The 15368-nt window shown below is 37.5% G+C and overlaps 1 protein-coding gene across 2 annotated transcripts; it reads right to left on the reverse strand.

Annotated features, from left to right (window-relative positions):
• Positions 1 to 281: 281 nt before the first annotated feature.
• On the reverse strand, positions 282 to 13793 carry im:7154036 (fermitin family homolog 3). Of its 2 annotated transcripts, XM_056247349.1 has the most exons (16): positions 13598 to 13793; positions 13359 to 13400; positions 12588 to 12712; positions 10787 to 11020; positions 9389 to 9505; positions 8679 to 8847; positions 6918 to 7020; positions 6252 to 6359; positions 6001 to 6129; positions 5260 to 5306; positions 5035 to 5159; positions 4853 to 4959; positions 1965 to 2180; positions 1708 to 1832; positions 579 to 720; positions 282 to 475 (listed from the first exon to the last, which is right to left on the reverse strand). In XM_056247349.1, exons 3-16 carry the CDS (start codon positions 12709 to 12711, stop codon positions 296 to 298), a joined length of 1926 nt encoding a protein of 641 aa, XP_056103324.1. In that variant the 5' UTR covers position 12712; positions 13359 to 13400; positions 13598 to 13793; the 3' UTR covers positions 282 to 295. The 2 variants fall into 2 exon arrangements, with proteins under 2 accessions (XP_056103324.1, XP_056103323.1); XM_056247348.1 differs by lacking the exon at positions 13359 to 13400 and having other exon boundaries at positions 13598 to 13792.
• Positions 13794 to 15368: the final 1575 nt, after the last annotated feature.

Genomic DNA, 15368 nt, shown 5'->3' on the forward strand with positions numbered 1-15368 from the left:
TAAGTAAATACCTGACAAGGTTTGACATTGAAATGTAATAACTACAAGATACGGTGTTGTCATTGACAAAAACATACCATAAGAATGATCAAAGCCAAATAAGACAAAAAAAGAGAAATCCCACATTGCTAGGTCTCACAAACCTGTGGTAAATACTCATGAATGGCCATATCTGTGTGTGTATTTATGCGTTTGGGGTTATTAATAAACATTTCTCAGATGTTTTTGTTTTTTTGTCTTCATATTTTGGCAGTCCATACATTTACAGATTTACAGTACAGACATTTTTTTTCCCTCATAGAGCTTCATGGCCGCCTGTCAGTTTGTGAAACAGCTCCTCGTTCAGGGTGTCACTCTGCTCTCGTCCTCGTGTAGACATGAAGATGTAGCCGCCGATGTACTCATGGACAATCTTACAGTCTGCAGTTACACAGCTAAATGCGATGTTCACATTGCCATCAAACTCAATGGCAACCTGGTACAGATAGGGAAGGGATTTATTATTTGACAGTGATATTCGATATCAATCCGAGAGCTTGCACTACAAAAATCTCATAATATACATAAAGACAGATTACCTGTTTAATGTCCCAGTTGACATTCCATTGCCTCATGGTGTTGTATCTCCAGGTTTTCACAACATCTCCAACACTCAGGTCAATACGGATTAAACGATTATTGGCAATGCCGAGCACCTCATCCTTGCGGCAACCCTTAAACCTGCATTTATGTGGACAGAAATTGTATATGCTGTTTCTGATGTCACTTACAATCTGATTGTAATTGATTATTTTGCTTAGATTCTTTTAGTCAGCAATATTGTTATTATATAATTAATAACATTTACTGTTAGTAGTATGTAATCTATTGTAATGCAATAATTCAAATGATATCAACATATTGTTTTCTAAATAGTTAAAGGTAAAGTGTTACATCAAACAGAATGGAGCACAGTTGGGTTTAGGTTTCTTTCATTTTCTCAAAATGAGAAATTAAATTTTAAAGGGTTAGTTCACCCAAAAATGAAAATTCTGTCATTAATTGCTCTCCCTCATGTCGTTCCAAACCATTACGACTTTCGTTCATCTTTGGAACACAAATGAAGATCTTTCAAATGAAATCTGAGAGATTTCTGTCCCTCCATTGACAGCTACGCAACTACCACTTTCAAGCCCCAGAAAGGTAGTAAAGACATTAAAGTAATCCATGTGACTGCTTTGTTTGCGCAAAAAAAAACACAATTTACCACTTTATTAACAAAATATTAATCTCCACGTGTGTGTTGTGTTGAAGCGAGAGCAGAAGTTGTTGCGTGAATGTGCATTGGCTTAAAAGTGGTCAATTGAGGGACAGAAATCTCTCAGATTTCATTTAAAAGATCTTCATTTGTGTTCCGAAGATGAACGAAAGTCTTACGGGTTTGGAACGACATGAAGGCGAAGAATTTATGACAGAATCTTCATTTTTGGGTGAACTAACCCTTTAAATGTTTCAAGATAGACCTACTTTAAGGTTAGAAGTGGATGGTACATATTTCTGTTGAAGCCATTAATCAGCGGGAATATAAATGCCATATTATTTGTGTTAGGATCTGAACCTGGCCCTCATGCATACTATAAAATTACACCATTAGACTACCATGATTCACAGACTTAAAAAGATGGTGGATGACAGGCTCTGGCAACAAACAAGTTTTACTAAACTCACCTGACTACAATATAAGAAAGGCCAAAGTCAGGCAGAGCCTGCCAGATCTGAAGGAACTTCTGAATGGCATCTGTTAATGAGATCTGAGCTACATTCTGATAGGCCTCCAGGATTCTCGGCGTGAGCTGAACAAGAGAGAAAGGGAGAGAGATAAAGTTCAAGAGGAACAAAAAAGCAGGGATGAAGTGTCACATAAAGACTTATAATGCAGTAATTAACCAGTTCAAGTGTATTCCAATGACCCATAAACGTGGTACCTGTTTGGGTTTGTACTTCTTCTGGTAGCGTGGAGAGACGAGGCTGTGCGTATTAATACTCTCATCTGTCTGAGCTGTGTTATTACTAGGTGTGGTTTTCTGCATGGCCAAGAATGACTGGATGCTCTGCACTTCACTAGAGAAGGAGCTGTCAGCCAAAGTCTTGCCTTTCGAGGCCAAACGACATGCTGCCATCCATCGGCTGTACTGTTGCTCCTGCGAACAAGACAGAGTCAGAGTTTTATTGCTTTTTTTAAAACCAAACATAAAGGATATCTTCTGATGGGATTTGGTAGAGACTGGATCCAATATTCCTGGCATGTCAGAAGGATTCAATATTTGTAAGCTCTACAATCTAATTAGGCTCCCAATGCTTTTAGGAAACACACCCCTGGACATTTTCTACTGTATGTAAACCCACAGAACTGCGGCTCACAGGACTTTTTTTATTTGAGTTTTTTTATACACGATTCTTTGTAAACTCTAGAATGCTGTATGTGAAAACCAGCAATATTAATGTTTGTTTAATTGTACACAATTGATTAATGGTACACAAAACCCAGCTTTGGAAACATATTTCACTGGAAACTAAGCAATTTACAATTTACATTTAAAATATTATACATTTAAAGTAACTTTTTTACCTTAACCGAACAGCTTTGGAGTCATTGTAATGTTTATATTACTGATTTCGTGTTGAATGGTGGTCGTCTCGCACCCCCCTGGTGCCTGTGAGCCGCAAAACCACCCTTGCAACTTTGGGCCGGCGAGTATCGTGTGATATCAGGTCTCGCGAGGTAACGAATTGCTTTACGGCAAAAAAACAGATCTGATAAAATTCTGATAAAATGAGCATCAAACTGAAATAACCCGGCGCCGTATACATGTGGTGTTCGAGGCGCACATACAATACAGACTGCCGACAGTTAAACAGGGCGTGCGCAGCTCTTAAAGGGGCCACACCTTATTTCCACTCGTTACAGCGTCCATCCTACTGAACAGGTACCGGTGTACAGGGGGAGGGGATCCGGCCGTGAGTGCGAGCCATCTCTGCGTGAGTGCTATTCACGACAGTACAAGTACTCCACAGCAACTCTAGGGGTCGCTGTTTGACAAAAACGGAATTCCTACTTAGTGCTGCTTTAATAAATTTACATCTTGAATATTTTAATTTGGGATTTACATAGAATTTATATTTTACAATTAGATTTAAATGGAAGATTTAGATTTAAGGGCAGACACTACAGGCAAAAACTGTTGTTTTTTCGGGCACTGGTCAACAGTGTCGGGGAAAGTTACTTTTAAAAGCAATGCATTACAATATTGCTACTAGCAATGTGCAGACAGACAGACGATGATCAGGTTCAAATGCAGATTTTAATAAACATCCAACAGGAGATGCAGACGAACGCTAGCACAAAACGAGACCAGACGAACACTGAGTGAAGGTGAGGAACGGGGCTGTTCACAAGACACCATTTTCAACTAAAAACGTAAAACTTTTTATGCGTTTTGGCCGTTTATTTACACGACAACACCGTTTGGGGTGCCTGAAAACGCTAAATTTTGTAAACGGGTTTCAAAGTGCACGTTTTTGAAAGCGGTCTCCGTGTAAACAACAAAAACGCAAATCTCTGAAGACGATGACGTCATGCACATGCCTATTACGTGTTCAGTCTATAGTGTTTCATCGCCGTCTAATGGCCTGGCAGCAGAACACAGCGCTTTCACACCTGTACAGAAGAGGGAGAAGCTCAAACAAACCTTTCAGCCGTGCTGCCATTCTGGATTGCAAAAGAATAGAGCGAAAACAATACAAATGTGATGTTTAACTAAAGTAATTTTTGCTTATTAGTATGGTTAAATTGGATAATCAAAGGTCAGCAGCAAAGACATTATTTAATAAAGTACGATTAAATACATAAAGTAAATTTGTGTAATTTAACAAGTTTCATTTTTTATTTTATTTTGAGGAATACTGAATCTGTTTTTGTGCAAGTGAGATGAGTAAATGCATGCTCACATTTAGTCTAGAACTATAACCATCATGTTCACACAGCGCACACAAGACCTCAACATGGGAACAGGAGATGTGTAAATCAATAAATGGGAAAACGAAGTAACTTGCGTTATTTATTTGAAAAAGTTACTCTGATATTTTCTTGCAAATTTAAAAGTAATGCATTACTTTACTGGTTACTTAAAAAAAAAAAAGTAATCTGATTACGTAACTCGCATTAATTGTAATGCACTAACCCCAACACTGCTAGTCAATTTTGAGATTTTGGGCTATTTTGCTTCCATAACTTATTCTTTATGACTTTTTCATCTTTCAGAATAGTGGTAAGAAAACCTCAAAAATTCACATTTCAGTGTTTGTTTTATTACACTATGTCTATGATGTTTTCAGTTATAATACATATAATGGCAGTTTTCTCAAAAAAAATGTACTCTTCAGTACATACACTTTTAGAAAAGGTTTCAGTTGACTTAATTTTAAAGAACACTTTATGAGAATGTTTCATGTTTAACGATTTCAATTTCTTCTAGTATGTTTACAAGCTCCTTAATTCATCAAAAAAATTAATGAAATAAAACTAAATCCATAAAACCATCCCATGATGGAAACCCCTAAACGATTCTGTATATGAAGCGATTGACAGAACCCTTTAGGTTTCTATATAGAACCTTTGCATGACACTTTATGTGATGAGTCGCTGCCATGTGGTTGGCTCATTAGACGTTTGCATTAACAAACAGGACTGAATTGGCCACTCCCTGGCTGCTCTAGCCATTGAAAAAAAAAACTAAATTGGCTGACCAACACATATGAGTATACATCCTGATGTCATAGCTGAGCTGTTGTACACAGGTAATCATTGACTTACATGCTCACAGCGCAAGTAGACCTCATTCATCCCCTCTGGCCCGGGTATCAGCAACCTGATACAAAACTTCTGCCCAGCAACACTTACATCAGGGGCCACCTCGCAACCTGTGTTGATGAGAGACTTGTTGTGCGTCTGTGTGACAAGTACATACATGTTTTAATAAATGAGTGTGTGATCACCTTTAAGGTTCATCTGTTGAATTGGTTCTTTACAGCTTTCCTCTTTACTCTTGTAGTAGGAGATGGTCGTATCCTTAAATGTAAACCAGTATTGTTTATATCCTTTCAGTGTCAGCCTCTTCGGTCTGAGAGAATGTAAAACCACAGGGATATTAGTCGTAAAACATGAGGGTTGTGTTTATAGCACTTTTCACAATACACGCTGGGATTTGTGTCTTTTCTTACCTGAATATTTTCAAGTAGTCATGTAGTTCTGGCGCTGTCATTGTTTCCTGCATGGACATTTGAGATGTTAGAGATTTCAGATGACCCATACATGATGTAAGTGACTTTGTGACTATCACCAAAATTATGATTTTGGGATGGTTTGAAACATCAAATTACAACTCCAATATCATATTTTATGATAATATGTCTTGAGTAAACAAAAAAATAAATAAAACCACTGTGAACTGTGACAAGAGTATTCATAAATATCAGTTTTGGGCAAGTTTTCACATCTGTTTTATGTTATTTAATAGCGTTCATTCATTTCCTGACAAAACAATTGCTCTTTTGTTTTCATTTTTGTTGTTTCATAGATGGTTTTGTTTTCATAATGATTGTATTGCTGAAATCATGCTTAAAGGTCATCTAAAAGTCAATATTTGTCAAGACTTGGGTTGGGTTACTGTCTTCTCTGCCTTTTCTTTGCATTGTTTTTGTTTCCTTTGTCCACGTGGTGGCAGAACACAGCTGATTCTCATCAGCCACTGGTTTCTGACCTGTTTTTGCTTCTCTCCTTCTCCTACATCTATGCTCGCTCTATGCTTGTTTTGTTGCCTGATCCTGTAGGCCTGTCTGTCAGTTTTGTCATATGCAATTGGTTTGGTGTAGTCTTGTCCTTGCATTTATTTTTTTTGTGAGAATTGAAATATGTGCCTGTTCTCTTTTGTTAAAGGCATGTGTATGTGTCATGAAACTTACCAGCATGTCATCTGCACTGCTCTCTCCTTCCATTTTCACCTCCAGGCACTGTAGAGCTGAATCTAGATCATCCATAGCCGGACTGGATGCCACAAACTGCTCTGTTAGAGACACTTTCCCAATGTGGTACTGATGTGATCACACACACACACACACAAAGATCACAAAAACTTTCTGAATAACTTTCACTTAAGCTTCAGTTGTGTTTAGATAGATCATTGTTCATGATATCTGCTCTCCATCACCTATACCTGTAAGGCAGCAAAGACCATCATCTCTTCTTCAGTGCATTCGATCTCTTCCAGCAAGAGGGCCCACCTCGCCTGCTCATACAGCTGGGTCAGGCGCACCACATCAGTCTGACAGGTACATATTCGGTACACATTTTCCCATCATTTGTATGGGGGAGAAGAGGACAAAAGAAACATTATTTAGATTTTACTGTTTATAAAATGTTTTTGTTAAAAAATAAGTATTGCTGTTTTTACTGTCTGTAGATTATGCATTTTATGAAAAATACTATTTAAAAAAAACCTTCATATTTGAGGTAGTGACATCATCAAAGTCTGACCTATTTAAGTAGAAACAGAATTAAGTTTCTAATAAAATAAGGTGTTTTATTAAGTTTATTTTCGTTAAATTCTGTTGATGGTGACAAATCTGAGTTATCGCTGTTTTACAGATTATCGGACACAAATATTTAACCTAGATAATGTGATGTGTTGTAATGATATTTACTGGTTAAAGCTGTTATTTGCTGATTTTGCATATATTTGATGCTTATTTGGCCAAACAACTATTAGACTAAACAATAAATACAAATACAGTTTGTCAAGAAATACCATTAATGCTAAAAACACAAATCTGTTTTCTGATCGAGAAACACATGAAGAACAGACTGATGGCCTCATGCCTACCTGTGGTGTGATGTCGTGAAAGCTGTAGTATTTGAAACGCAGTTGGAGTTTATCATTTTCTTTGACTCCCTGTTGTAGGAGAGAACGGGACGAATCCAACCACCTGAGCAGAGATATTATCATTACAGGATTTTTTTTTTTACAATGCGCATTGTATGCAACTGTCATGTATCTACTGATAAACTCCTATATGTGCACTGTGTGATGGTATCAGATATCACATTGATGAATAGACTGAATGAATACCATATTCATGTACCATGGTTTTTACATGTTACCAATAATACCTAAAAAAGTACTGTCATGGTAAATGTCCAAAAAAATATTACATTACTATTGGACCATTATTGCTTATAGTAAAATGGTGAGCACTTCAAGTTTAGAGAATGCACAGTGGATTCAGAAAGTATTCAGACCGCTTAATTTTTTCACTATTTGTCATGTTGTAGCCTAATGACGAAATGTTTTACTAGACTAATGGTGTGTTCACGCAACGCATTCTCATCCCAAAGCGTAATATATTGACTCTTTTGACAAAGCGTCTATATCCAACGCACATGGCACCCTTTAGCGTCAATATAACACGCTTCGGTTTTGGGTAGGTTTAGGTCTGGGGTAGTGTTAGGGTTAGACCACTAGGAGGCGCCATATATTTGCGTCTCATATGACGCTAAAGGGTGCCATGTGCGTTGGATATAGACGCTTTGTCAAAAGAGTCAATATATTACGCTTTGGGATGAGAACGCGAATAGAGCGTCAAATACGCGTCTTTCGCGTCTAGTTAGACGCTTGAAGATTCGCTCGAGTTCAAATTTTTCAACTTGCGCGGAAGACATTCGCGGCAAACGCGTCGGCCAATTCGCGTCATGCGCAACGCCCGGCGCGAATGATGCGTCTATTCGCGTCTTTGCATTGACTTTGTATGTAATCTACTCGCGCAAATAATTAAATTCGCGTTCGGTGTGAACACACCATAAGGAACTGGTCAGGGTAGAAGGAAATCTGAATGCAGCAAAACACAAAGATATCCTTATTGAAAGCCTGGTCTAGAGCACTCAGGACCTCATACTGGGTTCAACTTCAAACGACCCTAAGCACACAGCCAAGACAATGCAAGAAGGGGCCAGTCTGTGAATGTCATGTATTGGTCCAAACAAAGCCTGGACTTGAACCCAATCAAACATCTCTGGAGAGACCTGGAAATGTGGGTCCACATCCAACCTGACAGAACTCAAGGGGATCTGTGGAGAAGAATGGCAGAAAATCCCCAAAGCCAGGTATGCAAAGCTTCATCACACACTCTTAAAAGTGTAACGTTAGTACCTGTAGTGAAGTACCTGTAGCTCTGTGAAACCACTAAACGTTCTTCATAGTCGAAAACGATTTTATAGATTATTCTATAAAGGTTAAGGTTCTTTGGGGAGCCAAAAATTATTCTTTTATGGCATCACTGCGAAAAAAACCTTTTTAGAACCTTTATTTTTAGGAGTATACAATAGACTTGAGACTGTAATCACTGCCAAAGGCACTAAACATTTTTTTATCTTTTAAATAAATTTGCAAAGTTATCACAATCTGTTTTTGTTTTGTGGTATATGGTGTTTTGGCATAACGCTGCACAAAGCAAAATGTGAAAAATGAACGGGTTCTGAATACTTTCTGAATGCACCGTATAGAACATTTTCACACACGCAATATTCAGTGTTTTATTGAATTTAGTGGCCCTGTACACATCATGTTGCGTTTAGCGTATTACACTACCTGCTGTTAACTTGTGCTTTCTCCATTACATTAGTTGTCCGGTACATTTTCGCAATGGTCTCTGGGGCCGGGGGAGGCTGACTGACCGCCAGCATCTTGTACACAGCCTCAGTTTCAGGAGATTCAGCATAGAAAGCAGGCATGCCATTGGCAAGCTTCAGGATGGTGCCTGCAATTGCACAAATTAGCAAATATATTTAAAAAATAATAATAATAACTAAACATACAAATTTAAGAGCAGATTTACATTAACTTTACTTGAGTTAATAAATAGGTTGTGCAGGCATTATAATGATGAAAGGTGTTTGTACTGTGATACAGGGGCGTAGAATTTAGTAGGGACGCTAGGGACGTGTCCCTACCAATATCCAGTGACACTGATATATCCCTAGCAATATTTTCGATCAAAACTTTAAATATATTAAATATTGATGTCCCCGTCCCCACCAATTTCAAAATCAAACCTACGCCACTGCTGTGATATACACATAAAAGTTAATTATTTTTATTATCTGTGTCTTTTTTCACTGCAAGCTCCTGCCACCAAGACAGAATCCTTGTGTGTGTGTGTTTGTGTAACCATAAATGGAAATAAAGGTCCATTTCTGATTCTAGCGACAGTTAAGTATGCTAAATAAGTCCTAGCACATTGGGTCTTACGTTATGTGAATTGGTTTGGAATTAATATTTTCTGTATATGTATTGCTCACTTGAAGGAAGTGGTGAGCATGTGATGTCATACACCTCTGCCTCAACATCTTTATCTTTCTTTTTCTTTTTCCCTTCTACTGGCCAAAGTAGGGATAGTTCCTCTGGGTGGCGAATGTCTAAAAGAGAGAAAACAAATGTAATGTACAGGTGTCGTGCAGTAGTTTTCAATCAGAAATGTCGAAGCGTCCTTAAAACTATTCTTTAAATAGTTTAAATAAAATTAAACCACATTTGGTTTGGAACTGATGTAAAGGTTTCGTCTATTGTAGACACTGAGCAATTGTTTTTCTATGTTTATATCTCACACCTGCAGCTGATAAATCATAACTTTAGTCCATCATGAAGCAAGAAATACTGTCCACACTTGCCCAGATTTCAATTGAACAAAACCTTATGAGATCTCTGCATAAGGATAAAGCTGACAGAGCTTTTGCAGCACTTCGTAATCAGAAAGTCAAGCTTTAAACATCAAACTGTTTGTTTGAAAGGCCTTCTCTGATCAATCCTGAAACGACTGGTCATAAATAACATAGATGAATGCATATTTTTGTGTGTGTGTGTGTGTCATCTGATCAACACACTTTCTTATGGAAGCTTGTTTCCGCCACAGAATAACACATTTTAAAAGATAATAGTGACTTTTTCTCTCACAATTGCGAGTTTACATCTCTTTATTTCTCAGAATTACGAGATATAAAGTCAGAATTGCGTGTTATAAAGTGTCATAAAGTATATAACACGCATTTGTGAGTTTGTATCTCGTAAGACTGACTTTTTTCCTCAGAATTGCGAGTTTATATCTCACAATTCTGACTTTATAACACGCAATTCTGATATGTACAATGTAAACTGGCAATTGTAAGAAAGAAAAGTCCAAATTGTGAGATAAAAAGTCTCAGTTACCTTTTTTATTTTGTATTCTTTGGCAGAAACAAGCTTCCATACTTTCTCCATGTACCCAGCTAACAAAAAACATATTCCAAGAACGTTTTGCTAATGTTCCCATTAAGGTATGAAAACATTATTTCTAAAGGTTCCCTGAATGTCCAGTTTTTTTTAAAATGTTTTAAAATATTTTTTTCTTAAGTATATACAAATGACAAGGGATCTTTCCATTTGATCATTTTTCAAACATTACGGGAACGTTACTTTTGAATGTCCTCTGAACATTCTAAACGATTAAAAAAGCATTAGACGAACGTCCAACTAAAATGTTTCAGAAAAGCCTTCCATGAATATACTAATGGTTTTGTGACTAAGAACGTTTGTTCATAACTTTGACGGAACCTTGCCAGAACGTTGGCCAAAGTTCTGAGAAAGTTCCCTGTTGTAGAGGGGTAGATGATCTCAAAGCCAGAAGCTAGAAGAGCTGAAACCAATCACAACCCATCACTCACTCAGGAGTTTGCAAATGCCCATGACGGTGCGGAACACAGGGCTGGAGAAGCAGACTCTCAGGCGGACGCTGATGGCGTTGGGCATTAGCAGCCGCAGGGGCTTGTGTTGGGGCGTGAGGCAGAGTCGGGCGTCTGCGTGAATCCCACATTTATCCAGCGTCCAGGACGGTTTCAGCAACCACTGCTGCTTCTGTTCCCACCACAGAGCATGATCGGACCAATCCCTCTTTATTTCTACAGAAGAGAAGAAAATTCTGTCATCACCCTCATCTCGTTTCAAACTCATATGGTTTTATTTCTTTTGCGACACACAAAAGAGGATGAAGAATGTCTGAAAAAAAAATTTAGTCAAATTTGTGATGTTTGAATATGTGCAAATATTAATGGGTTGGGAAATGGCAGAGATTTTCAAAAAATGATATTATTTACTCATCCTCATGTTCATATGTACTACTTTTAAGATACTTGAGTGCAGTGTTCCAACTTCCAATCCAGTTGCTGTTCATTGTATGCTTTCATTGAACAGGGAATAGTGAAAATTGACTGACTTTGTTTGGAAAGACTTGAGACTTGACTTAAGCCCGGTGCACACTGTCCAATTTATAATTTAACCCTTTTCGACTGCTGCTTGTCAGACTGTACGAACATGATCCTCGCTCTAAGCCGTGTCACACTGTAGGATTGACTGTACAGCGGTCAAGAAGCGTTAAAAACGGATGCATGCAAGAAGACTCATCTGGACTGGTTACATCATCGATCTGTCACAGGTTCGATGACTGTGAGCTACATTACATGCAGGATTTGGTAGCACTTTATTTTGATGGTCCGTTTTGAACATTCTGTTGACTATAAGTAACGTTACACCTATGTCAACTAACTCTCATTAGAGTATTAGTAAACTCTCTGCTTAATATCTGCTAACTCTTTATTGTGATGCTCCTCCAACAGACATTCTACTGACTATAAGTATTGCAACATGTCAACTTATTCTAAACCCTAACCTACGAATACTCTACTAACACTCTAATGAGTTAGTAGACATGCAGGTGCAACATTACTTATAGTCAACAGAATGTGTTAAAGGGACCATCAAAATAAAGTGAAACCCAGGATTTAAATGGTGGTTAGCAAACAAAAACAATCTGTAGCGTTAATTTTGATCATGGCGAAGAAAAAATAATAATAATGTGTGTAGAGAAAGTGGTGGTTTGTTGTTGTCTTACTAATTGAGTCATCAGACTTGGCTCTCCTATTGGTTTATTAGTTAGTATAGAAGAATAAAACATCATCAGCATGCGCTAAAGGTTAACAAATAGAGCAAGATGAATCGCAATTGTGGTTTTTATGTGCGCAAAAAAAAAAGAGAATGAAGGGAAAGAGGAGAATATGGATGTGGTCATGGCTAGAGAAAAGCGGGAAAACTTGACAAGCCAGTTTGAAATGGAGCTTGAGGTAAGTAGTTTTAAGTTTTAGCACCATGTCGAGTTCAATACACCATTTCATGTTGCATATTTATTGGCTAGTCAGTGGACGTAGGTCATAGCAGCAAACACACTGTGACATGATCATTCTAAATATCTGACACTTTCAGAAAATGATCGCAGGCTCTCTATGGTCGTAGGAGCCACGGCCACAGACATCGCGACGATTGGTCATCTTTCGTCTGGGACAGCCCAAAGTCGTACACTGTGCACGGGGTATTAGACTCTGTGTCAGAGACTTGTGTCTGAAATCAACAATCCTATAATGCCCTTAGCAATCGCATAAACATCTTACAATAAATCAGACTTCAAAAACTCACGTGACTTTTCCACAACTTTGAGGATGACTCCACCAATATGTAGTTCCGAGGTGACACTGATTTTAAGAGGTGGTGCCTCCGATCCCAGTTCCTCCACACTGACGGACAGGTCCCACGATGCCATTCTGATTTGAAAAGAAATGCCATTAGATATTATGCTTCCACAATCTCAGCTATTTCCCTTTTCTATAGTTTTGGTATAGCTTTCAGTTTAGGATGGCTTTAATCAGCACAATTACATACAATTGGGTGGTTGACAAATAACAAGTTCACAATTTATTTTTTTGTCCAAGAATTTATGGAAAAATATTTTAAATGTAAGTTTAAAAGTAAAAAAAAAAAAAAAAAAAGTATATATATATATATATATATATATATATATATATATATATATATGCACACACACACACACACATATAGTTTATACATATAATAGTTTATATATTATATATATATATTATATATATATATATATATATATATATATATATATAAAATCAAATTTCAGATTTGACTTGTGTGAAAGTACTTTGCATAAAGACTTTTTTTAACCTTAGCACTCTTGTTCTCTAAAATTTGCGTAATAGTTTTGTGTTAAGTGTGCAAAAAGTTGTCTTTACATCATATACAGTTTTCAAAAACATTAATTAGTGAAAAAGAGAAATTTAAATAAACATGCTTTGTGGATTGAATGTGATCACTGAACTTTGCCATTCCTATTGCTATATATTTGCTAGGATCTACAAAAAAAATCAAACCTTGGTTAACTACCTTTGGATAATGTATCAGGGTGCACCACTTGACACTTAGATACTTAAAAAAACAAAAACAAACAAACTTAAGAAATCCTCATGCCAAAACAAAGTTATAGCATGTCTACGGAACCCATCGAGGCCTGAAGGCCCATGCGCGCCCACCCCTCTCTTCATTTCTAAACCTCTCAACACCCGTCAGACTAAACATCCCACCCTTCCTTTCTGTTCAGTTTCATTTTTTCCTCTGTTTCTTACCTCGTATAGTTGTGGTTCCAAAAAATGTTAATCGATGGTACAGGCTACGCCCTTGGTCTATTGCACTCTCTATCTCTCTGTCTCTCAAGAACTTGTGAGACATGTGCTGTCACTTCCTCCCTCTTCTCCTTCTGTCTTTTTCTGCTGAGGTTTCACCCCGTCTGTAGGAGTGAATAGCTGTTCTCTTTTTTAGACTGATTTCTTAAGGGTTCAGCTGACAATAAATAGGTTTCTCTTCCTCTTCCTGTGATGGAGACTGGAGATGCTGTTCTAAAATGAAACAAAGCCAGTTATTAGTCTCCTTTCTGCACTCATATTCATATTGATATAGCGGTAACACTTTACAATAAGGTTTTTACATTAGTTAACATGAACTAACAATGAACACTTTTACAGCATTTATTATTCTTAGTTAATGCTAATCTTAACATATACTAATACATTTTTAATATCAAAGGTTGTGTTGACAATAGTTAATGCACTGTGAACTAGCATGAGCATGATCATTTTTATCAACTAACATTAACAAAGGTTAATAAATGCTGCAAACATTTATTTGTTAGTTCATGTTAGTTAATGCGTTAACTAAAGTTAACAAATGAGACCTTATTGTAAAATGTCACAGATATAACTATCGATAGTTGAGCTCATTACATGGAAGGGATCTTGAAAATTTCTGCTCCCTCAAAGTTTAATAATTTTGACTTTTCTTAAGATTACTGTATTTATACATGAACAGATCTAGTAACCATAGTGCTCCCTGCTGGGTAGATTTTGAAGCACTGCAACAAAAATAGATGCCCAGATTAATGCTGGCTTCTCTTTGAATGTGCACTATTTTTTCTATTTCAAAGGTGAGATGGCATGATTGTTTTGCAATCTGAGTTAATAAAAATTAATGCAGCCATGTCAATAGTTATAAAAGCCATCACTATTGTTGTATGAATAGTTTGAAGACGAATAAGACCGAGCAAAAAAAAAAAAAAAAAAAAAAAATAGCCACTGTAGGCATACCTTTAAAGCTACAATAACTTTTGGCCTTCTCGGTTAAAAAATGTAAAACTGCATGCGTCTTGAAAACGAACATTGTTTAGATTGTGGTTCCTTTGTGCGGATGATGGTTCGAGTCGCCGACATACAGCCAGGATAATTTATCACAGCGGATGGACAACCCAGCCAACACACCCATGTGGGGCCCAAAGGGGTTGTACTTGGGCTGATATCTGGGGCCCACCTGGGCTACCCAACTGGGACCCAGGTAATTTTGTCCTCAGTTTCCATGGAGGCCCCACATGGGTTAGCCCAGATGGGTTGATGATGGGATCTTGATGGGCTCCATATCGGGCCCATATGGGTAACCTAGGTAGCTCCCATTTAGGGCCTACAGGAGTCTGCCCACATGGGTTGATGATGGGACCCAGATAGGTCTTATCTAGGGCTCTTATGGGCCACAACGGGTATATATATGGGCTACTATATTTGTTTGTTTGGGTTACCTTATTTTACAGTAAACCCCTGAATACAAACATTACATGTAATCCACTAAACTACACTAAAATGTTAAAGGTATTCAATGAACAGAAGCAGTAGTTCATGCTTTACTTTATTAAACAAGTTATAATAACAATTTTAACACGACTATTAGAACATTGCACATTTACAACTTTATAAAACACAAGTATCAAAATGTTAATTATAAAAAAGTTAAAGCTCCTGACAATTTCCAAAACAGCTTCTCACTCCTCTGTCGTCGCTCTCCCAACGGTCCTTT

Source organism: Rhinichthys klamathensis, unplaced genomic scaffold, assembly GCF_029890125.1.
Source record: "Rhinichthys klamathensis goyatoka isolate OS25496 unplaced genomic scaffold, OSU_Roscu_1.1 h1tg000046l_1, whole genome shotgun sequence".
NCBI classification, from domain to species: domain Eukaryota; kingdom Metazoa; phylum Chordata; class Actinopteri; order Cypriniformes; family Leuciscidae; genus Rhinichthys; species Rhinichthys klamathensis.